This window comes from Amblyomma americanum, chromosome 5 (genome assembly GCF_052857255.1).
Source record: "Amblyomma americanum isolate KBUSLIRL-KWMA chromosome 5, ASM5285725v1, whole genome shotgun sequence".
In the NCBI taxonomy this organism is placed as follows: Eukaryota; Metazoa; Arthropoda; class Arachnida; order Ixodida; family Ixodidae; genus Amblyomma; species Amblyomma americanum.
In genome coordinates this window covers 201,050,252-201,074,149 of record NC_135501.1, presented here as the reverse complement: position 1 = coordinate 201,074,149, position 23,898 = coordinate 201,050,252, and the positions used below count along the sequence as shown (strand labels likewise).

The following is a 23,898-nucleotide window of genomic DNA, read 5'->3' as shown; positions in this document are numbered from 1 at the left end:
GGCTTGGCCCATCGCGTCCGGCCGCCTCCCCCACCCCCCCACTTCTTCCCTCCACCTTTCTCAAGTTCCCCTTTCTCTTTATACATTGCCTCCCCCGCCGTCCCTCCTTCTCCCTCGCGCTACCACCACCGCCGACCAGAACCACCCTTCTCCCGACGCGCACTCGAACCAGCGAGCGAAACTGACAAGAGCTGCGCTCGCCTCTCTCGCGGCTCGTGGTAGCAGCGGGACCCCAGTGACGACGAAGAGCCGCTGTAGAGGAGGAGAAGGAGCACGAGGAGGAGAGAGAGGAGGCAAGACAAGCGGAGGCTTGTCAGTTTTTGTCCTCACTGCGGATTTACAACGCGCTCGAGAGGCCGCGGCACACGCGGACTACACACACATACTCACCAGCGAGCGCGTCGAGGGCCCTTGCGGCGTTGTTGGCCCGTGTGCTCGGCTGCCCACGGCTCTTGGACGACGTCTACTAGTGAAGCTTTCGCATCGGCAGCATTCCCCTGCATTTACCGCCAGTCAGCAGCCTCTTCACAGATGAGTGCGTGTTGAGTGGCCGACGAGTTGCCCGCCTGCCGCGACGGACGGGGACCTTTTCCAGCAGCGGCTTCTTATTTCTTTTCTTTTTATCTTCGGAGTGTGTGTCTAACGAACGACACCGCATCGGTGCTCGCGTGGTGTGTGCTTTGTGTGTGCGCTGGTGTGCTGCTGCTCCGTCTTGAGATCTTGCGATTGTTGGGCTGTCTTCAGCTACGAACGGAGGTAGAGAGACACACGCGGTGATCCGGCCACTTCGCACCCGGTGTTTTATATATTTTTATTTTTTGTTCTGGAGAGATATTGCGCGTTCGATTCTGGCCCTTGATTCCTCGCTGTTTGAGAGACCAGCGGAAGGAAGCGAGAAGCAAAATGGGCAATTTCTAGGCGGTGATGTCAAGTGTGCTCGTGACGTGTTCCTCGCTCCTCGTCGTATAAGCCTCCTGGAATGTTGCATCCCACGGCGTCCTCTCCCTTTCCACTGCGGCCGTCCTCCCCTCGGGAGTCAAGGGCCCGCGGCTTCTGAACGCGCTGTCGGTGAGGTCTTTTCGGGGCGTACCAGGAGTCCGCGCTCGACCCCGCGATGCTGCTGATGAGCCGGGCAGAACAAACACAAGACTCGCCCCGGTCGTATTCCTCCAAGGTCTTTGACTCGGTTCTTCTCAGCCAGCCCCGCTGGCACCGTCTTCGCCATGCAACTTCACCGGTACCGGCAGACCGCGACTCGCGATGAGGTCCACATGCAAACGCTGAAGGAACTCGCCATTCCGCTTCTCAAAGAGCGAAGCCAGAGCAGTGGAGGTGGCGGCAGTTCTGGGGGCGGCGGTGGGGGTGCGGGCACCCTGGCGGCATCCGCCGCAGCCCGAGTTGCCGCGTTGCCTATCTCCCTGCAGAACATTGCCTACGTGTCCGTACTGCGGCGCGCAGTGGCCCAGGCCGCAGCCGAAGCCAATGCCGCGGCAGCCGTAGCCGCAGCGGCAGCCGCTGCTGCCACGGGTGCCAAGTCGGGCCGGCGGCCCGCCAAGCTCAGCTTCTCGGTGCGTGACATCCTCGACTTACCCGAGGTCAAATCTGGCTGTTCCAGCCCACACCCGTTCATCGGCGCGAATGGACAGTCTCCGGTCGTGGCTTCCGTCGGCGGTGGCGGGACTGGGGTCGGCGGAGCCTCGGGAGGAGGAGTCGCGGCTGCCGACCTCTGCGGAGGGCCCGCTGCCTGGACCACGGCGGGACACGTCCACGGCAACTCGGCGGTGGCCAACGCGGCCGCCCTGGGACAGGACCTGGGCGCGTCTTCCTACTCGCTCCACTACGGAGGTGTCTGCTCCGAGACGGCCTACCGGTGGTTCCACCATCCGACGCCGGACATGCTGTCGTACGGAGCCCTGGGTGAGTACGCCCTCTGCGCCCGAACTTTCAGCGTATTCTTTTGAACATAGAACTGTCGGGGCACTGAGCTAGGTGGTATACCCTGATAGCCACAAGAAAAAAACTGCATATCTAATCTAAATTCAACATTTCCTCCTGAAGGCATCACTGTAGAGTTGCTTATTGCACAAATGGAGGTATAAAACGAGTGATCGAAACAATGCTGCAAGCTATCAAGTGCAAATAAAGAAATAAAATTACTGAAGGAGTCAATCTAGTGCTATTTCCTGTGAAAGGTGGCTAAAGGTGAAACACGTCACGAAATATAAAACGGGAACAATTTAGGAGCTCACTTGTTACAGCGGAAGCTATATAGGTGCTGCTTAAGTAGAATCTCAAAATTTGTTTTCGTTTACCGGAATAACATCTAAAAGTAGCCTGTTACACCGGTCGATTGTTCACGGAAAGGACAGTGATTGGGATACAGTTAAAAAAAAACAGTTTCGGAACTATGAGAATTTCTAGCAGAAAGCCAGCAGTTCTCTTTGGGCTCTGAGAATTAACGCCAGAAATAATTGAAATCCCCAACCGCGTGGCACCGAGTTGGCCAGCGCACCAATCCAGACAGGAAGCGTAGAAAGACGTATTTGTAGATGCTATTGTTTGTTCATTAAATCGCTACGAAAGCCGAAGACAAAGCAATCTTGAATTTTTCAGCTATTGCGTTAGACTTTTTCTTTTCCGCCGGCAAAAAATAAGTGATCCCAAAGTCGAGTATTATATTTCCAGTTTTGTCTCTTCGATCTAGTTCAGTTCAGAGAGCTTAAGTCCAAAAGCTATAGGTGTAATGACAGCGAGCTTTTGCGATGCACTTTTCATTTTAATTTTACTCAATTTCGTGTAACCCAGGTTCCGTATCTTTGGCCCATCATCAACACTGGGCGTTTCTTGTATGTCATAAAAATGAGACGGACTAGTAACTCTTATATTTACGAATAGCACTAGAATTAGGCAGAATTTTTTGAAGCGCATATCGCGTGACTGTCGCGATGTGTAACATTTGCCGCGATGTATAACATGTGTGCGTCTGATCGACACATGTTTCTTGCTTTGCATGGCTACTTTGCATTTTAAATAACCGTTTTACAAGTCTTTTAACCAGGTCGGAAGGAGAACAGGCATGAAGAATATATGCTCTCTCTAAAATACGGATAGGAGCATATGCCTTACCGAAGAAAAACGCTGCTATATGCGACAGGTTAATCTTCTAAATCGATGCTGCCATGCCCACTCTATGAAAACCTAAATTACAATTCAGCGTTAAAGATGCACAACTGCCGCCATGCTGAGAAAAAACAAAAAAAATATTGCCCTAGGAGTAAAGAAAATCACTGTCATCACAATCAAATGACTTTATTTTCAAGAAAGAAAGACAATAAAACCGGGCCTTCGAAAAATTGATAACCCATCGAATCATTTGTATAACAGCAGAGCTTTTTTGCGATGCTCAGTTTTCGAAGCCCTCCAAAACTTTCCGTATTAGAAGTGGCACGATCGCAAAGATTCTTAAGATATAATAAGCAAGCAGTGGAGGGAAAAACTCTAGAAGGCCTAACAAAATTAATTATTAGTGTCATTCAACATTATCTTTCATCTTCTATAACAACTGATGGCGGCTCATGCTATTGTTCCTTCGAACGCAAGCCATGATTAACCAATTGTCGTTGAGAGGTGTCTAATGTAGTAATGTAGCCTATTGCAGCACCTATGGCAAGCTAGCAAAGCTTTTCTCAACTCTTCACGGCCTATTACCAATAATTTGGTGAAAAACAATGATTGGGAGTGCTTAGGAGATATTTATTTATTGCATTTTTGTATCCCCCAGTGGCTTGGCCGCCACAGTTGAAAGGTCACGGTTAAAGTGCAACTGGTACATATACTTTTACTATATCGACAGCGCTTGTTCATCATTCAGTGTTCAGAAAAAATTAGGATAGTGACAAAAAACACAGGAGAAAGAGACGACTCCACAAAAGTTGATTTTCAACAATCGTTGACTTGTTCCAAGTCAGCACTCGTGGTATTGTATATATCCCCTCTTGAATGTTTTTGTGCATTCACAGGTTTCTCTGATTTAATTTCTTTAATCAATCATGGTCTATACGAGGCGGGAGTGACAATAACTTGAAAACACTCTTGATATTCAGATTGTGTCTGGTTGTCAAAGGGATGGAAAACGCGGTGATAGCCGACAATATTATGTGGATAATGATTTTCGCTAAGACAGCACCCGTACGTTCGGTTATAGAGTCCGCAGACTTTTTCAGCGACATTCGCACACAATTTCTTTTACGCAAGTGCTCTTCGACTTCCGGATCTTTTTGCAGTCCATTATGATTTCGTTTTCGCCTCTTGTGCTCTATTTTTATAGCGAATGACACTGTTGCTATTGCCAAATCACTGCAATGAAGACTGCCGTCAGGGTGAATATTTGCTTCCCTTTTGGGCAGCGTACATGACTGCGCGAAATGTTAAAGGACTATAGACGCCAAATTTTTTGCCTATGTGTTTTCTTCTTTCAAATTATTTGTTGCACATCAATATGTATGACTCAGCGCGTACTGATTGCCTACGATCGCTAAATAATTTATAATTGAATTTCTTCCTGGCGTTATTTCGGTTTCATCAGCTCAACGATGTCTGTGACATGACGCACTAGAAAAATAGCAAGATACCTGCGGATACATTGGATGTCGCCATTCCATCGCTTGAAGCAGACTGGCTTGTTTTGTAGCAAATTAAAAATATGCATCAGAATTTAAATTGTAGGGGTTTTTGTGCCTTACGTGACTTAAAGTAAACATGATGAAAACGAAATCGAAATTCGCTTATAAATTACTTAGTAGTCGTACACCAATACCACGCGGTTATCCACGTATTCTAATGTCTAACGCATCATATGGATGAAGAAAACATGCAAATAAAATTAAGTGCCTGTAGTCCTTTAAAACTAATTTTTCCTACGTTAATTTTCTCTTTTTTAAAGTGTCGAGCCAGTCATGTCAGAAACTGGTCATTCAGATCCGAATCGATATCTTCCTGACCTCGAATCGCCTCTAATGTTTGCGCTTAACAAACATGTTGAGTTTATTTTTCCTTCTTGTTTACATAAGCACATAAGGAAACGTTGACGCTTGAAAAAGGCACGAGCTACTTCTTTCTACAGAACGGAACAAAATACAAGAGTGCTAGCAATTAACATAACAGAAGACAACGCAACTGCAACAGAGAGCACAAGTTACAATTCTGGAAACAATGTATCAGCAATATTAACAGAAATTGCATGACTAAGAACCACAAACTACGAAGTGGACAACACCTCGCTATTGTCTAAAACTTACTCTAAGTTGAGCTGTACGGAATGCTGCTTGTTGCGGCCACAGCTATCGGAGGGGCCAGCGAACTATGTTTGTTGACAAATACCACGAAGTAGAAAGCTGATGACCTCTTCGCGTCCGCAAACGTGAAGAGGCAGCACTATCACCCATGCTGCTGATTAGGGATTCGTTCAGATACCGATCGTAAAAGACCTCCCCCAATACCGCACAAGAGTCGCCATGAACGCGTGGCATGTTTGTGGCGTCTCCCTGCCTGCGCAAACAGACACTGATACACTCACTCGTCACCACAACCGTGGCTCTCAAGGGAACCTTGTAAAGCCCTCCTAAGTTTATTTGCATATATATTATCATATATTGCAATAAACCATATACACACATGTGCGCAAGCATGCAGCTATACATGCATTCACACATCTGCTCTATATATGTACTATCAGCAACGAATGAAACGCGAACAAGAAAACTGAGATGGCAGTACAAAAGCACCAACATATTAGCTTCTGGGAAAGATATAAAAGCTAGGTTGATTAACAGTTTTGGAGAATAGTATTCGCACCTTCGAAATTAAAATAATTTGAGCTAGTGTATAGCTTAGTTTTCTGTTTGTGGCTCAGTTGTCTTGTTCTCGTTTCATTTCTTGCTGATAGTACATAACATCTATAAAACATAAATAAACGTATATAAATTACACTCGACTTAAGGTGCACTCTATTTCAGGCCACTTAAGGGATGGGGATGAAAATTCTATGTGTTACGCTAAGAAATAAAGAAAGCGGTGCTGAGCAATGAACAAAGCAAGTAAGGGGTATTTTAGGAGGGAGTAAAAAAAAAAAGAACGTGGCCAGGATTGTATAGGGCTCAACACATAGCAGATCGACCACCGGAGTGCCATAGATGATGTCAAGAGTAGGGAACCATACTGAGATTCTGTCAAGTTCTGAGAAAATTTGCTTTAATAATATAGCAACAGCTGGCACAAGCCCGGAATACGTGGAGGTAATTGAAAGATGCTTTTGTCTTGCACTGGATTCAACTGGTATGATGACGAAGATTATGATGTTGATGGCGGCGATGAAGAAGCACTGATTACAAGGAGCCGGTGTGGCGCCAGCGACAACGCCCGGCTGTGATATCTTCTTTAGAGTTAACACGCAGCATTGTGCCCGGTGTTCCTTCTCTGCTTGACAGTTATCTTCGACGAAGAAAGAAAAGGAGGTACAAGCGACAATGACTATAAAGCCGCAAACAAAGCAAAAGATGTACTGAACAGCGCAATCGAGATAAGCTTTGTTTTTATGTAATCGCGAGCTTTGTCTCGTTATCAGCTGCGCGCATCCGCCCTTCATTTTCACTCTGACTCTTTGCTCACCGCAACATTGGTTTCATCTTTTTTGCTGCGAGCCTGTATTTAGTTTCCTTCTTCATATTTTTTTTTTTGCATTCGGGTTATAAGGGCTGGAGATATGCAGTTCCAAAAAGGCATTGTGCTGGCTGCCACCTTTCATAGCAGGGCGGGAGTCATTTGCGCATTTTGGCTTGAGTGAATCCGCACGCAGTTAGACAAACCAAGTACAGAGCCACCCTTGGTTACCTAGAGAGAAAATGCGTGGTATACCTGTCTCACTTCTGGTGAACGACTGAGTGCTTGAACCATGTCGTGAGGCAAAGTATGAACAAGTAGTGGCAGGTACATTTTTGCACGTCGCGCCCTCTGTTAGGAGAGCGTGGAACGTGGGCGTGTCTGTGAAATTTGGTATTTTTGCATTCAAGATGCACTGCTTGCTCGAGATTTAGTTGCGCACTGTGTGATTTGAAAGCTCTGAATTAGGTCGAATATATTTATGCCAGGCCGCGCCACTCCATCTGGTTGTAGACCATAAATCACTAATTTGTTTTACGAGCGGATTATTTTTCTCCTTGTTAACATGAATTATACAAGTACTTATATAAAAGTACTCAGTTATACAAGCCTCCTTCCCGCCCTCTTTTCTAACTGAACTGATTTCACCATATCTCTCAAGTACTATACACACTGCACCAGCACTCCGAATCTCTGAGGGGTTATGGCTGTAGTAACGTGACACTGTGGAATGTCGCTAATTCCAACCCGCTTAATTCAAACTTCTGGTTGACTACAGTTGATGCTTTGTAACCGTCAACACAAAGAGGGAGAAGAAGGCTCCCGTAGTTTTGAACTCCACTTAATGCGAATAAATTTTGGATCACCTTCGTGCCCAAACAACCGCGAGCTGACTCGCTAAAAAACGCCTGTAGTCCACTACTACCGATACCACTGCTGCACCATAGGGCAGTATACTGACGCATTTTAATGGCGGCGAAGTGGAACAACACCCTTAACCTGGGGTTTAGGGTGCATCTAAAAGAATCCGCTGCAGTAGAAACCATACTGAAGCCCTCCACTACAGCGTACCTCGTGTTGATGTTGCTTTGGGAAGTGAAAACCAAAAAATTCAAGCCACTGATATCCTATACTGGCTATATTTATTCTCTTGTTACCAACTACTACTACTGCCGCTACTCCTACTAATAATACTAGCACTGCTTTTTACTTACTACTATTACGACTACTACCGCTACTACTAACAATACTACTATTATAGTGGCTATGACGAGACCATGAATTCAGGAAAGCCTCCTTGAAAGAGAGCCACCACTGTAAAATAAGGACTTCTCTTTGCAAGAGGATAGCGGGGTCGCGTAAAAAACGGCTTGGTTGTCACGCTGATTCGGACGGACAACAATCATTCCGAAGGTCGCGCAGCGCTTTCCGGATGACTAACGCTCGGGTTCCTCAAGCTCGGCACAGAAGCACACATCATTCTTTTTCCGGGCTCTTCCCTGATAAGCGTCGCGTCCAGCGAATCGAAGAAGACGCGCGTTTGGTTCTGACAGTCTCCGTATATAGGTCCATCTGTGCGTCGCGGTTTCCGCGCACCAACATCACTCACTCAGCACTGGGTATCTGCGTCTCCGAACAAATCGTATAACGTCATACAGCTTGGTAGCAGTTCGACCCCCTCCGTACGGTTCAATAGATACCGACAGAATGAAAGGCGAGCAAAACTGCCAAAAACAAAAAAAAAGAAAAATATCTGATAACTGTGATGTCCGTGTCAGAGAACCCGAGAATCTTGTGCACATTAAGTATACGTACAGTCCTAAACGACGCGGTAGAAACCACAAACGCCACCCCCCCCCCCCCCCCCCAGAAAAAAAAAACATATATAGACACTTCCAGCTGGCTCGGCTAGTCTTTAAAAACCATACGGGTCTTCCCAGCGTCTTTTACGCGGGGAAGCGATAGCGACGGCGTAGCACATCGGTGCCGCGTATATAAGTGAGAAGAGATCCCCATTCAGAGAGAAAAGGGAAAAAATAATGGGGAAGAACTGCGCGCCGCTGTAAGATTACAACAACTATGCCGTCAAGAAGCACGGCATCCAGAAGGGTGGGTGGTTGGGTGGTTGCAGTTGTCGCCAGTGTATGGCGCCGCCGATGGTTTTTGCGGCGTGTCGCCCCATCCCACACACACGTACGCACACACATTCACTTACGCGAGCCACGCTGGCGGCCGACCGCAGCGGGACGAAGGGTCGCAGGGAATTGAAGATGGATGCGCCCGTTGTGTCTCTTATCGGCGCCCAGGATCTCATTCTCCGGGCGCCGGCAGTGAGGGAAGAACGCAGTCATCAGGAACCGTTTGCGGGGAGCCCGTCCCGCACAGTATGGCGCTGTTGCTGCTGCCGCTCTTCCCCACGTTCCCTATGTGTGTTTGTGCGTCCCCGTGGCTAGGGAAGAGAAGGGGGCGGAAGGGATCCCGGGGCTGACGGGGGAGAAACGGCGCGTGAAGCTGGGGCTTCGCGTTGCTAGAAGCCAGAGGCACGAACACCCGCTGAACCTTGCGCACTGCTTGCGTGGTGGTACGGGATATAACTCATCGTTCGCTCCTAGGATTCTCTGTATTTCTTTCTCTTCGCGGACGTCTTGCTATTGTTCGACACAATATGTTTTCTCTGCCAGAAGGGAGCCAATCTGTTGTTTTATTCCCCGTTTTGTTCTTTGTCCTTTTTCTTTGTTACTGTAGACTGGCTGGGATGAGAAAGCATACCGCTTGTTCTCTTTTGTAAGCGGAATATTATCGTATCACTCCGTGTTCTTTCTGATAGATCCATTAGCCCAGAGATGCCGACTGATAGCTTAGCTTTCCCGCGTATCTGAAGTCCGCGTGATGACTGGTATTGAACGAATCCGGACCTTAAAAGTGGTTTCGTACTCAAGGTCAGTTTAAACGGAATACAATGTTAAAATTTGTAGGAGAAAAAAAAATGGGTACAGTAAAGAGAAAAAGTATTTTTGAAGATCTTCATTTTAACAGCAATCCTAAGAGAATGAAACGAAGGATTTAGTGGCACTTGGGATTAGCGGTTAATAATTAGCCGCTAACGTTCGCATTTAGACTCAGTAAACCTCTACCCACACTACTTTATAATGCAGTATGCTCTTACCTTCGCAGTGGTTAGCAGTTTCTAGCGTTTAGTGTTGTGTAAGAAACACCAACGACTTGAATTACAACACGAGTTTTTGGAACGCAGTTCCTAATCTTTCTTCGTGAAGACAACGCAGTTGCTTCTATGTTCGTTCCTAATCTTTCTTCGTGAAGACAACGCAGTTGCTTCTATGTTCGTTGCAAGGTTTACAGTAAAATTACTAGTGGAGTGCTTCGAACTCGCTTCACACGCAAAAAATAGTTTCGGCCAGTCTGTACCGTCGAGTTAGTTTTAAATTCCTGCTGCAGATGCGAAAATTCTGCTGCGGCAAAGCCAAGTGACGCCTTTTGATTAAAACTGTTCGTTTCGTGAAAAAAAATATTCTGTAGCACGTAGTACATTCATCGCCTTATGTTTATACTGGTTTCATGACAAGTGTGTTGAACTAATATCGCAAGAAAACGCAATAGTTACTTCACAGCCTCGTAAAATTTAACCCGGATGTCTATTCTGGAGGCCGTACTTATACCCAGGCTTTATTAGCTACAGCTTCAAATCCGCTATTCTATAAATTGTCTCCATAAATATTTCTTCTTTTCTATAAATTGTCTCCAAAAATGATTCCGTAATTCGTTTGCACTCTGCAGCATTGCTTTTGCAACAGTGTAAGCGTTAGTCAGGAGCTTTCACTTCAAGTTTAAACCGATGCATACATGCGCCGTTAAAAAACCGAGTTGTATTCTATTCAGGTAATTGCATTCATTAACGGCACTGTTACATTTGCGCTGTGCGTTGTACGAGTTCCGTCGTCTACTTCCGGTCTATTTGGTCTGCATAACGAAAGCAACGGAAATCTGTAACGGAAGCAGCCACGGTCGTCGACGCATTTGTCCATAACTTTACAACCGCTGCGCACGCGAGCTAGTGACTGCAATAATCGCCGGCCATAAATTCAGAGCCTCTTTTGTGCAGAGCACCACCCTCCTTCCCCTCGCCCCTATATCCCGCCCTCTCCCTTCTCACTCCCTCTCAGCACGTGTGCTGTAGCTCGCGCACAAAACCTCCGCAATGTCACACAAGCGCACAGCTTATGTACAGCACTTTTGCTCAAAGTGAGGCACTTTGTTAGAATTATACAAAGAGCGAAATTTTTCGAGCAGCTATGGCTTAAGCGCTTTCGCACCGAACAGCCTCGCGAAATGCCGCTCGTAATCGCTCGCGTTATGACTCCGCTTACAATAATCGTAATAACAATTCTGAACGGGATTTTGCGCCTTCGCGCGTGCTTTATTGCCGTATGAGAGGAAGCCGGGAGGGTTAGGTTCGGGATAGTGGGTGTTGCGTTTGAAGGGAGAAAAAGGGCCCAGGGAAAGGGAAGCGGACAATCCGAAGTATATGTACGTGCGGGTTTTGAGTCGAGTATAATGCGCCCAGCCGCGAGTCCTGAATGCAGGATACGGACAAATGTTGGGGCCGCGCGTCGCGCCATGGCTTATTGCGGAGATGTGGCGCGGCCGAACAGGGGCTGCGCTAAGCCTAACGATGATGACGTCCTCCGCCGATGCGCTCTTCCACTCGTTAGGCCTAGCAGCTGTGATCGCGCGCACGACCGTGTTCTAAGCGCGCGTTAAGGAGCCTTCCTTCTTCGCGGTTGTGCTGACGCGAGAACTTGCGAGCTCGCCAAACTGAAGCGGGCAAGTTATGCGGAATTAGAGGAATACACAGAGAGAGAGAGAGAGGGGGGGGGGGGGGGAGTTAAAGATTGCCGCCTAGCTTCTCCGACCGAGTCGCCAGAAGTCGTTCGCGTGATGAAGGTCATCATCATTTCGAGTTCGTGGCGACCGAGTCGTCTGCTCACGTAGCTCGTTGGTCGTCTGCCTTCGTGTGTGTAGGCACCAAGTTCCTGTTCTGTTTGCTACCATTTCGCAAAAAAATAAAGAAAGGAGAAAAGAGTCATTCAAGCCGGCAGCAAAACTGCCCGCTTTTTCTGCATATTTCGGTTTGAAAAGAATGTGTTGCCGTAATTCTTTTTTAAATGATATTTGTGCATTGTTTGGCGAGATACAACGTACTAAACTGTTCTCAGAGACAAGGAGGGCCACTTGCTTTGGGCGGTTGTATGTTTTCGACGCGTACTTATCGTCAATCAGCTGCAAGTTATCTGAGTCAGGATTTTTTTCTAGGCTAGGTCATTAATTGTTACAAAAGATTAATACAGCACGATGGAACAAGGACACACAAAAAACACGTATTACGGGCGCTTTCCTGTGTTTTGTGTTCTCTCCTTTATTCGTTCGGTCACGCTGGATTAATATTTTATACGAATGAACCAACTAGCTGAGACTGAATGTTCTGTGTTGTGTGTCTTCTCATGTCCTCGTTCCACTGCACTGAATTAATCTTTTGTAGCACATTTATCTGAGCTTGGTACGTTTATGCTGAGTGTGTCTTCCATTGGTGCACGCATTACTTTTATAACAGATGCTTGAGCGAGTTGGTACGACATATTCCGGAAAAACAGCGTGAACTTGAACACGGACGGAAGACAACAGACGGGCGGGAAGACAACAGCGCCCGTCTGTTGTTTTCCTTCTGTCCGTGTTCAAGTTCGGGCTGTTTTTCAGGATTACTTTTATGACGCGTTGTTCCGGACTCGTTCGTATGAAATAGCTGGTTTGGTGAAACATACTAATGCCACTTATACTTTGCGCGACACGGTTGCATGCAGTAACAAATATAGAAGTGCTGCGGCTATATTTCCTTTAAATCTGAAAAAAAAAATAGAGATTATCGGGACGTTTAGTGTGCAAATTCATTGCGAAGCGAAACTGCGTGCTGAGGGAAGCCGTGTAGTGGAGGGCTGCGGATTATTCTCGGTCATCTCCAGTTCCTTAACCCACACTGAAGTTTTTGTGCTCCGGAGTTTTTGCTGTTTGCCTTCACCGAAATGCACGCAACGCGGGCGGGGGGCATACATGTTGGCCTGGATGATGGCGTATAGAACACCTGCTTTTGCTTCTTATCGGGCCTTATTATCTGTGGAAACAGCTTCGTGAGTTATTATAGTTTGTCAACAATGGGAACAAAAACTTAAATACGTGCACATATTTGTTTGTGGACATAACTTCGCCAGCGAAAGCATGAGACACCAGGAGAAGAATTTATGTCTGTAATACACCAACAAGCCCACATGGTTACCTTGTTATTTGTTTGTATTGGTACTTTTCTCATTTTTTCTTCTTCCTTCATCCCGGTGGATCAAATATAACTAAAGAGTTGACTGAAACATTCCCTTATGGGCAAGGAATTTCCAAGAGCACTGCTGGATTCACGTTGGCCCAAGAAGTTAGCTTCTTCATAATTTTGAATTTGAAGTATTTTGTATATTCGCTTCCTTCTTGACATGTCACCTACAGAAAATTAATGCTAAGACTACGTTGAACTTAATCGATCACTGGTTGATTATTTGGCATATTTTGGACTGTTTAGTGTTAGTACATCACTGTGGAACTCTCGTATAGTGTTGGCCCTCGTATTAATTTAGGCCCCTGTAGTTCTTCACTGCACGTTACGTTAGATGCTTACAGTGCTTGTCTGCCTTGTGAAATATAAAGCGCACAGACCAAGTTCGAGTCGGTCAATTAGCCATCGAAATAGATCTGGAAATTAGCAAGAAAATTGATGTTACGATTCCGAATTACATAAGTAATATGCCTAGTCATTCGCCTACAGATACACAAATAATAGTCTTTGTTATCAGGGCCATCGCGGTGGCTCAGTGCTTGTGGCGCTCAGCTGCTGATCCGAAAGACGTGGGTTCCATCACAGCCGCGGCGGTAGAATTTCGATGAAGGCGAAATTCTAGAGGCCATGTGTACCGTGCGATGCCAGTGCAGGTTAAAGAACCCCATGTGGTCGAAATTTCTGGATCCCTTCACTAACGGCGTCCCTTAAAGCCCGAGTCGTTTTGGGACATTAAACCCCCATAAAAAACAGCCCATTATTATGGGCATCCTGTTGACCCGTACTAGCGCCTACTTCTACTGCGCACTTCGTATTAGTAGCTCTGAGATTATAATGCATTGTTTGAACATTAAGATCGTCTTCCTCAACTAAAGCCAAATATCTGTTCTGCAGTGATATCCCAAATTCCTCTATTCTCCCCTTACCGCTAACTCGTTAATCAGCATCCACTTCTCTACTTCCTTCCGTTCGTTCTTCAATTCTAAGTTAATTCGAGACCTTATCATTCTGTAAGGCTGCCTTTATAAGCTACCATTACAGGCTGTGCGTGTGTACAGGAAGTTATGTATACATTCGTGTTGCTATGTGGTTCACGCATTAATAAAAATATTGAATGGGAAACAAAATATTTTGTGCCAATGCACGCATTCGAACTGCGTTGTTTGATAATGTCCTCAAGGGCTCTAAAGAGATACCACTGAACGCTTCCACGCATAATTTGTGTCGTAAACAAGGCAAATGTATTTGAGAAAAAAATTGGTTGCCTAAACTAATATCAGCAAAGGGTTGCCCCTTCCTCATTAAGGCTCAGCTGACGTGCGAACAAAGCTGGTATCATTCTAGGCCGACGTTACTCAGCACAGTGGGTCAGAGCGATAAGCTTGTTCTGATAGAAAGCAACCTATAATGAACGAACTGTGTCAAGGCGGGCTATGACGTTACAAATCGATTATATAATTCGTGATATCCTGACTGCAATTGCCTGGTATCGCGATTACGGGTATCATGACTGGATTCCTGGTATCGTGACTTAATTGTTATCGCGCCTTCGTCTAGCTATTGCGCATGGAAGAGCTCTGCGTCCCCGTGTTTTTATTAGACTGCAACGTTATTGCAATCCTCCTCTCTTTTCTTCATACTATGAGTGAGCGTATATATAGAACCGGAGTTCCGGCCCGCGTGACTGTGTCGAAAGGGAATTGCGATATTTTCCTGCGATATTATGCATTACGGACTGCAATCACAATCACTTGGAGCTTCGAATACGGTCCTAACGGCTGGTTTTGATCGCTCCTGCTATTCTGAGCAGAATTCTTCTTTCGTCGGTTATATGGCTTACGTTGAGAAAGGAAAAGTATTTTCCACATCGCTTAAAGCTCACAGTTCACTGAAAGCATGTCTTCTTTTTCCAGAATTCAGGGAAATTGTCGACCTAAACTGCGGTGAGGCGAAAGCCTTTAGCGCGGTGTTGCTGCTTGTGTCACTGATGTTGTGGTTAAGATGTTGATTAAGTACACAGTTGTTTAGGAATCTTGAATGCTGGAGACACTGGAGGTGTTTGGGCGGCATCCGTCTGATTGGACGCCTTTCCGCAAACACTCTCCAGCGTCCTAGACAAGAACTACATATGCGTTGGCAGGAAGTTGCGTAGTTAAATGTCTAAGAGATTGCTAAAAGCTTTGCTTGACTGTGTCTTCCCCGAGCCAATATATCGATCTCTGTACAGTGGAGGCCAAGGAGCAAATGTTCTAAAAAGAGCAAGGAAAGTGGTGGTGCCAGTAGTGTGAAGACGTTTTTCTCCAAGTTGCACACTGGTACGTTGCCGGTTGAAACATGGAGGAAAGGGGGTTGTTTTTACCATGGGGTGCTGACTGCTTGTTGTCTCACAAACCAGAGTCAATAGAACAAGTCTTCATTGATTTCTGGGATGCGCTGGTCTTTTGAGACGTGCTCCAGCGTACAATAAAGACTTACCCTTGACGCCGTATGGGATACCATTCCTGGACGTTGAGCTGGATCTTTGTAAATACGATGTAATTTTCCTTCTTGGCCTGTACAGCATTTGGCGAAGCAGGATGGCTATATGACGCCGTGATGAAGATGCGTGGTCTGTCCGAGATTACTTCAAAGAAAACATATTTAAGCTCCGTGAAGTGTACAAGGAGCCATGTTTTGGAGATGAAGTTATCGAGTTGATGGGAGAGGTACTGTGCGATGTTAGTGCACGTTAAAGAATTCCAGGTGGTCTACATTATCTGCAGCCTTCCACTATGGCGTCTCTCATAATCTGAGTCACTTTGGGACGCTAAACCCCATAAACCAAATATCTTTTGTAACGCCATCTGTTAGTGAGGCATCAGGCGCAATCTCTTCGCTTTCTGTGTAAATCAAATGCGTCACATAGTGACGTAGGCGGCCATCACAGCCGCTGCTGCGTGACATTAGGCTAGTGCCTGTGCTATGTGCGTCATCACTTCATGGCTTGACGTAAGCGCGCAGTGAAACAGTCACTTGTTATCGTGGCATAGAAGATGGATTGATTGCCAAGCAAGCGCACCCTGGAAGAAATTCGCGCACCTCGCCATAAACATCCGCTCGTGAGACGCCTACGTCAAGGTACAAAGTTGCAGGTCAGTGAAGCAGAATGTGTGAGGTCACGATTCCGGGACGCTGGTGCTGATGCCTTCAGCGATGCTCGCTATGATGCTGAGGAGACAACGGCTTCAGGGTTAGGAAGTACGCGTCGGGATGCAACCGAAACTGCGAGACGCCAGAGGCAGGCAAACCCCGATGATGGCACTGAGGTGTTTTAGCCTGAACTTAAAGACAACATCGGGGTATTGTGTATCCTTCTAAATTTTAATAACAACACGTACTGCGTCTCTAAATGCAACGTGTAAAATGCCACTCTCGGCTATGCAGCACGCTTGTTCGTGCAGCAATTCAGCGCATGACGTGGCAGCTAATGGCCCCTATTCTTCAATAACTTGTTAGGATGTAGTACTTTGTTTAGTCCTCCAGAAATAATTAAATATCTGCATTCTTTCCTGCCACAAAGAGCCAAATCAAGCAGCATACACAGCAGTGCTTCGGACCCATCTCGCTTCCTCAAAGTAAGCGACCACTTTAAAGTGGCAGTGGCGATGTATTTTTTTAGGGTAACTTCTTTTAGGGCTGATGTGCCGCGATAATCATTCCAGTATATGTTGCTTGTCTGGCTTTTTGTCGCAGCAAACGGTGTGTGTTTTCTATTATTTCTGCCTAAATTAATCAAGTAAGATGTTATTAGAGATATATGACAATCTAATGTCAGGTCATGCGTTAATTTACAGCACGAATAAACAAGCGCTGTACCCCAACGAGCATTTTGCACGTTGCATTTAGTGATGCAACTGGCATTCAGTGACTGGCAATTTTTCTAGAGAAACCGGTTAACCCTTTCATAGGCTTAGTTTCCACATCCGCGCATTCCGGTTGTTCCTGTAGAAACCAGGACCCCAAGTAACTCAGCCGCGCTGTATGAATAACGTTCCGGTTAAATAAAGACAGCAGCCAAATAGAGAGCGATGTCAATCCGTCGCGGTGGCTCAGTGGTTATGGCGCTTGGCTGCTGACCAGGAAGATGCGAGTTCGATCCCGGCCGCGGCAGTCAAATTTCGAAGGAGGCGAAATCCTAGAGGCCCGTATACTGTGCGATGTCAGCGCACGTTAAAGAACCCCAGGTGGTCGAAATTTCCAGAGTCCTTCACTACGGCGTCCCTCATGGCTTGAGTCGCTTTGGGACGTTAAACTTCCATAAACCAAACCAGGAGGTGAAGTCGGTTGAAGCTGCTTTTACACCGAGCCAGGTGCTGGATAATCCTCGATAAAGGGGTCGCATTAAGTATTGGCCTTCAGTCACAGCGCTCCCACAGAAACGCGACGCCCCCGCTCTAGTTTCACGTCCTTTGCGGCTCCTTGCACGCTATTTCGACGTCCGAACACATGCAAGAAAGTCTAGTGCGCAAGAAAGCACTACAATCAAGCAAAACTTTTATTTTGTAGATATGTAGCCTCTTTTACTGTAATAAATAAGGGCTTAGCTAATTGACTCCTAAATAAGCTGCCAATTTCTTTTGTATGTCAAACAATTAAATACATCACGAACAGCCGCCGTCCTGCTCTCACGATAGCCAGCAATACATAGGGCATGCTTTTAGCTGGCTATGATATTTGTCGATTACCGTATTAACAAGAAGGGTCGTGGCAGTGATTTTCTTGTGTGCGTAGATATTTTGCGGAAAGCTTCGTTCGCTTGCTAACTATCTGAAACTAGCGAATCTAGTGCCGGAATGGCACCAGAGGCTAATTTAGATTCGCGTTATTTTTATTTTTTTTTCTTAACTCAAGGCCGCGGAGCACGGCCGCCGGGAATAATAGTTACCGGTGTCACAGTCACATGAAACAAATAAATTTATGGATTAATATCACCGATCTCGCGGCTTACATGCTGACCAGTCATAGGCCGTTACTACCTACACAGATTCCCGACTTGTAACACTGATTTCGTGATGCCCAGATATAGGATGTATTCACGTGACGTCAAGGGCGCCATTTAGTTGTCCATCGCGTAGCTTGAGCAGTGTAGGCAGAAACAGGAGGCTATGATCCCATTAGGCACGCCCGCAGCCTTTCGCGGCGCTCGACATACAATAAAATGGTGGCCGCAGGGACGCCAGCGAATACTTCCTGTATGACATACAAAAGAAGGAAAGATTGATCTTGCCTCGTCTGCTGGCCGGAAAAATAGACCCACACAACGCAAACACGCGTTCTCGCACGGCGCTTTGAAAGTTTAGACTATAGAATCAGCACGACGATTGAATGATCTAATATATGTGCAATGACAAACCGACCGAGAAACCAAAGCAATGCGGTATCGGTTGCATCGCTCACCCCTCTGAGAACACACGTGCGTTTTAGGGCTAACCGGCGTTCTACGGGACCCAGAAGGGACGTATGCCTGTTCGGCACGAGGAGCGTGGCACAAGGCTGGGAACCAGAGGTGGGAACAGGAACAGCCGGGGAGATAGAAGGCCGCGCGGCCGTGATCGAGCAACAACCTCACCGTGACGTCACCGGAAATGGCGTTCGGAAGCGCGCAGAATGCGTCGATTCTGGGCCACCTTCCGAAAGACGTGCGCGTGTACACAAATAAAAGCTTCCCGGTGCGGCGCAGTCGTCACCACCGCATCCACTGCTGCCTGGGCCACCGGTTACCATGGTGTGTTACCTCAGCGAGAGAAAATTGGGGAAAGGGTTCATGAAAGGCTGGGGAAGAGCGAGGAACAGAAGGAAAGTACATTCTTTCTGTCTACTGTGCGAAACGAGGCTTCGGAAAAATGAAGAGGGTGATAGAGAGGGGGACAGGGTCGCTGAGAGAGGATGAGAAAAAGGGGTGGGAGAGGAGGATGCCGGGAATGAAATGAAGGTTTTCCTCTCCCTCTCTCTCGCGCTGTCCTCTCCGTCCCGAATTCGGGGAGGGGAAAAGGAATAAAGGTAGGCGGAGCCCTTCGATCGGGTAGCTCCACCCCTGCGCCTCGGACCGCGGGAGCGAGTATTCGGGGCGGAGATATTTGCGGCCGAACGTGAGTCGGGACACATGTGCTCGGGTCTTTTCCGCTGCCTCCGCGGGCGCGTCGCCTCCGAGATTGCGAGACGTGACGACGCGAAGCACGCTAGACATTCGACTCCGAGATCCGTGTCGCTATGCGAAATGTTCGCTCGAAGACATTCGTCTCTTGAAACGAGTTAACGCGCAACAAGTTAAACATGCACCAAGCTGTCTTTCGGGAGGTATTGGGTATGGTTTAATGAGTATGACTGGTGTAACCGATCGGGATGCTTCATACTGCGCCGAAGTGCTTTTAGAATTTTTAGACTGTGTACGCAGTTTATGACGATGCTCTAGAACAGCCGTTCGACTGCTTTCCCTCTACGGTCACTAGGCATAATTTAACCTTTTTTTTTTTTCAGAACACAAAGTTTCTGAGCTCGTGCCTAGCGGTTCGTGTACTAGAAGCATGGAAACTCTAGAGACGAAGGCGTTACGAAATTATAGTCCTGACCCTCCAAAAACTGCCGAACCAGAATGGGAGCTGTACGTCTCAAGCAGGATTCAACTTATACCAGTGTTTCGTATCGTAAATAGCGTGTTTGAATTCAAAGCACCGTGCCCATGCACCACCATCATCAAGCAAGCTTAAATCTAGTGTCGGACAAATGATTCTCTCATAGAGCTGCAAGTAGCCGTGCCTTCAGGCATTCAACAGATTTCATCGACTCATCTTCACACCTGACTCTTCATCTTCACACCTGACTCTATGTTTCCTACGACGACTTTAGCCTCGCCTTAATTTCGGGCTGATGCAAATAAAGCAACTATATAAATAAAAGGCCGAGGATACATTAAAGTTTGGGAACTCAGCTCGAAATCTTATTCAAACGCCTCAGCTGACACTCTACGGCTCATACAAAGTCGAACTGAAAATTAAGCATTTTTAAAGACGTAATTGCTGAAGATCAAAGACACAAAATAAAAATAAACCGCGTTCTGTTTGTGTTATTCCGCTCACATAGCTATCGTTCATAACGAATAGTCGAGTACCCCGGAATAAGGGCTTATTTATTTGTTAAACGCTTCCACAAAATGCACTGCGAAACACCCTATAGGTAATATATGCTGTATACTAAAACGTTCCGCATTCAGCACTTGAATCAGTCCGCTGTTGCCTACATCAGTCGACAGCGTATAGACTCTGCAAGCTTGTCACAACGGCGGAGTATCCGAACGTTCCGCATTTCTTAAAAGATAAAATGGCGGCGAACAAATCTCAGCTCCGAACTGACCCCGGCCGATACTGCGGGAAACGATATCTCCATGGGTCACCGCCATTGCAGACCGATTCTGGGAAATCAGATTATTATATTCCTCGCAATCTGTTTCTTGGGATTCATCACTTTTGACGCATTAACGGCGTGACGACTCGGATGCTCACACGCAATGTCCGTGGGAGATAATGGGCCAAGATTGTGGCTGCCTTTCATCTGCACCTCTTATCGCCGTCATGAGCGCAAACAAAGCAATCTGGAGCGTATCTTCTCCCCATGCAGTGTATGGCAAGCGGCCATCCTATGCAAGCCGCGGGTTCCTTCTTCATTGTGTACACTTCGAGCGGGTCTCAGCAGATAACGCGCGGGAAATCTGTAGGCCGCTGCGGTGGCTGAGTGGTTATGGCGCTCGGCTGCTGACCCGAAAGACGCGGGTTCGATCCCGGCCGCAGCGGTCAAATTTCGTTGGAGGCGAAATTCTAGAGGCCCGTGTTCTGTGCGATGTCAGTGCATGTTAAAGAACCCCAGGTGGTGGAAATTTCAGGAGCCCTTCACTACGGCGTCCCTCATAGCCTGAGTCGTTTTGGGACGTTAAACCCCTATAAACCTAAATCTAAAACAGCGCAAACTCACCTGCGTTAATTTTTTTTTTTTTTGCGCGCGCGAAGGTAACCCGTTTTACGAGACGTTTGTTACAGCGTGTAAAACTAGTCGTCGCATTTCTTGGAGAATTTGGACTTGCTGGGAAATTTGGTGTTTCACAGGCGCTTGCAAATAAATACAAACTTCATAAATTTTAAGAAAAACAAGCTTCATAAAGCTCCCTAAATTGACGATATCGCGGATTGAGCCGTTACAAGGAAATGCTGGGGAAATACCAGAGTTACTAGTGTTTGTCCTATTCCTTGTGTCTCGTAAGCGTCTTTTAGCCCGCTTGATGCACCAGTTTAGGAACTTAGAATCGCTAGATTGTTTAACCGCGTATAAATGTGTGAACTGTATAATCGTGCAGTTTGCTTCTACGTCCCACAGTTTAAAATTTTGTGCGGAGACCAGTTCTGGACGTGGCCAGTCAACTCTGTCAAACAGAAAAGAACTTACAGGACGGTTACGACTATGTAACGCGAGATTCAGCGATAGCTGTGTAGGCCTCTAGTGGTCACGTGGTGCACCCCTGGACTGGTAGGCGGCTGTTCCAGCAGAGCCACCCGTAGGCTTACGCGACCCAGGCTTACCGGCGCAACCGGTGGGTGCTAGCACAGCCACCGGCTACACCGATGCCGGCGAGAAAGCCGGGGACGGGCGGCTAACAGCTATCGCTGTAAAACGACTCGTACCGTACCCTCCTTGGGAAGGCGTGTGTGCTAGCAGCGGTGGTTTGCGTCTTTAGAGCTTTAGTGACTGTTGCAGGCTAGCATTTGCCTTTAGGTATCATGTTCTAAAGTTGCAACTTGCTGGACATGACACAAGCTGCGGTACACATATGTAGTCGGATACAACTCAAGAGAGAAGCGGCTTTTCTCCGTCAAAGGACCCCTTTTCCAGCCAATGGCGTCGGCCGATTCTCATGACCGTGCTAGCGTGACAATTCAGGGAGGGGCCTATTCCTCACCACGGAGGATGGGGACTACTCTTTTTCATCTGCCACTCCCTGCATTGCCACGCTATCAGGGTCATGCGAATCGGCCAACGCCATTGGCTGGAAGGCTGATCTTAAACGTGGAAAAGCCGCTTTTTTCTTGAATTACATGCGAATATCGAAACATCCACACACTAATCCATAGCGCTCGAATGCCGCACCATGGAGTACATGCAGTGGTGATATTTAGGAAACATCGTAACCGCCGCGGTGGCTTAGTGGTTAGGGCACTCTGCTACTGATCCGGAGTTCCCGGGTTCGAACACGACCGCGACGGCTGCGTTTTTATGGAGGCAAAACGCTAAGGCGCCGTGTGCTGTGCGATGTCAGTGCGCGTTAAAGATCCCCAAGTGGTCGATATTATTCCGGAGCCCTCCACTACGGCACCTCTTTTTTTCCTGTCTTCTTTCACTCCCTCCTTTATTCCTTCCCTTACGGCGCGGTTCAGGTGTCCAACGATATATGAGGCAGATACTGCGCCATTTTCTTTCCCCAAAAGACCAATTATTATCGTACACATGCACATTCGCATGAACTATAGCTTACTTCTCATGTTCCAAAAAGACATATCGAGGTCCGGCTGGCAGCGAAATGTGCCAAACGCAGAGCGCACCATTCGAGTGGTATAGACAAGTATGTGAACGTTTGCACAACGCTCCCTTTACTCGGCCAATACACTGACACGTATACCCGCTGCCAGCTGCTGAGCCCGTTGACACGCGATCAAGTCTCGGCTGCGGTGGCCGCGTTTCGATAGAGGCGAAACAGGACACCATTAAAGAACCACAAGCGGTCAAAATTAATCCTCTGCACTCCTTTCTTCCTTCCCTCCGTCTTCTTGATCCCTTCTACCACGTCGCGATTCTGTTTTCCGCTGAGAGTGAGACAGTTACTGCTCATTTTCTTCCCTGGTAACCAGTTATTAATAATGGATGAGTGCATTTAGCGGCTACATTCTATTATTGCCCTGAATAGTGTCATGACCTATTCCAGTCGGCAATTCGGAGCTAGTTTACTTGCTTCTCGAAACCGAAGAGCGTGTTCCAGATGGCGATTTAGATTCACATCCCGAGTTCTGATTGGACCCCGACTAACATTGTGCTCCTTCGCGGATACAAGCAGACGGTCCGAATCACCGATCGGGATAGTTCAGCTTCTGTGTCGATGCTACATGTGTTTTTCAATTGTCGCATCCTCTCGTGCGAGATATACGGTATATATACACGGTCCATCGAGGCACTTCATTTTTAAATACCCGACAAAATGCAGTCATGCGAATAATTGTCATGACACACAGGGCGATCAGAGATTGGAATAGAAGTAATTGTTTATTGTATCGTGTTTGGTAGATTCTTTTTTTTTCAGCACTGTTCTTGTCTCTCGGCATCTGACTGCCCTCACCGCTGCGTATACCAATATTCGTCGGTATCCTAAAGAACAGTCGAACATTGGCGATTGAAAAATATTTGCCGCATTTTGGAAACTTTCGAGTTTTAAGTTCACGCTTGTTTCGAACAGAAAAATAGAATGCGCCCTGTTTTATAGAAACGGTAAGTACGGGATATTAAGAGATAATAAGTTTGTAGTTAGTCACTGGAATCCGCCCAAGCGCAGCCTTACAGTTACAAGGAAAGCTATGCAGCTTTCCTTTGTAGCCTTATGGCTGCGCTTGGGTGGATGCCAATGAGTAATTTGCTCCGTTATTACAAATCTTCTCCACCTTGGGGGACTCCCGCGAACATTTGACCAGCTAGTATAAATATCTTACGACATGGCATTAGGGTAACTTCAAATTCTTCTTCGTCCTCCTATAACATAACTTATATAACATCACTTCTTA

The 23,898-nt window shown here is 46.9% G+C and overlaps 1 protein-coding gene across 2 annotated transcripts in view; it reads left to right on the top strand.

Moving 5' to 3' along the window:
- Nucleotides 1-23,898, top strand: part of LOC144133416 (uncharacterized) — a 79,177-nt gene that overhangs the window by 38,286 nt on the left and 16,993 nt on the right. For both annotated transcript variants that reach the window (XM_077666505.1, XM_077666504.1), the window contains exon 2: nt 1,616-1,917. In XM_077666505.1, coding sequence (XP_077522631.1) covers nt 1,616-1,917 — 302 coding nt within the window. The remainder of the gene's footprint in view (nt 1-1,615; nt 1,918-23,898) is intronic.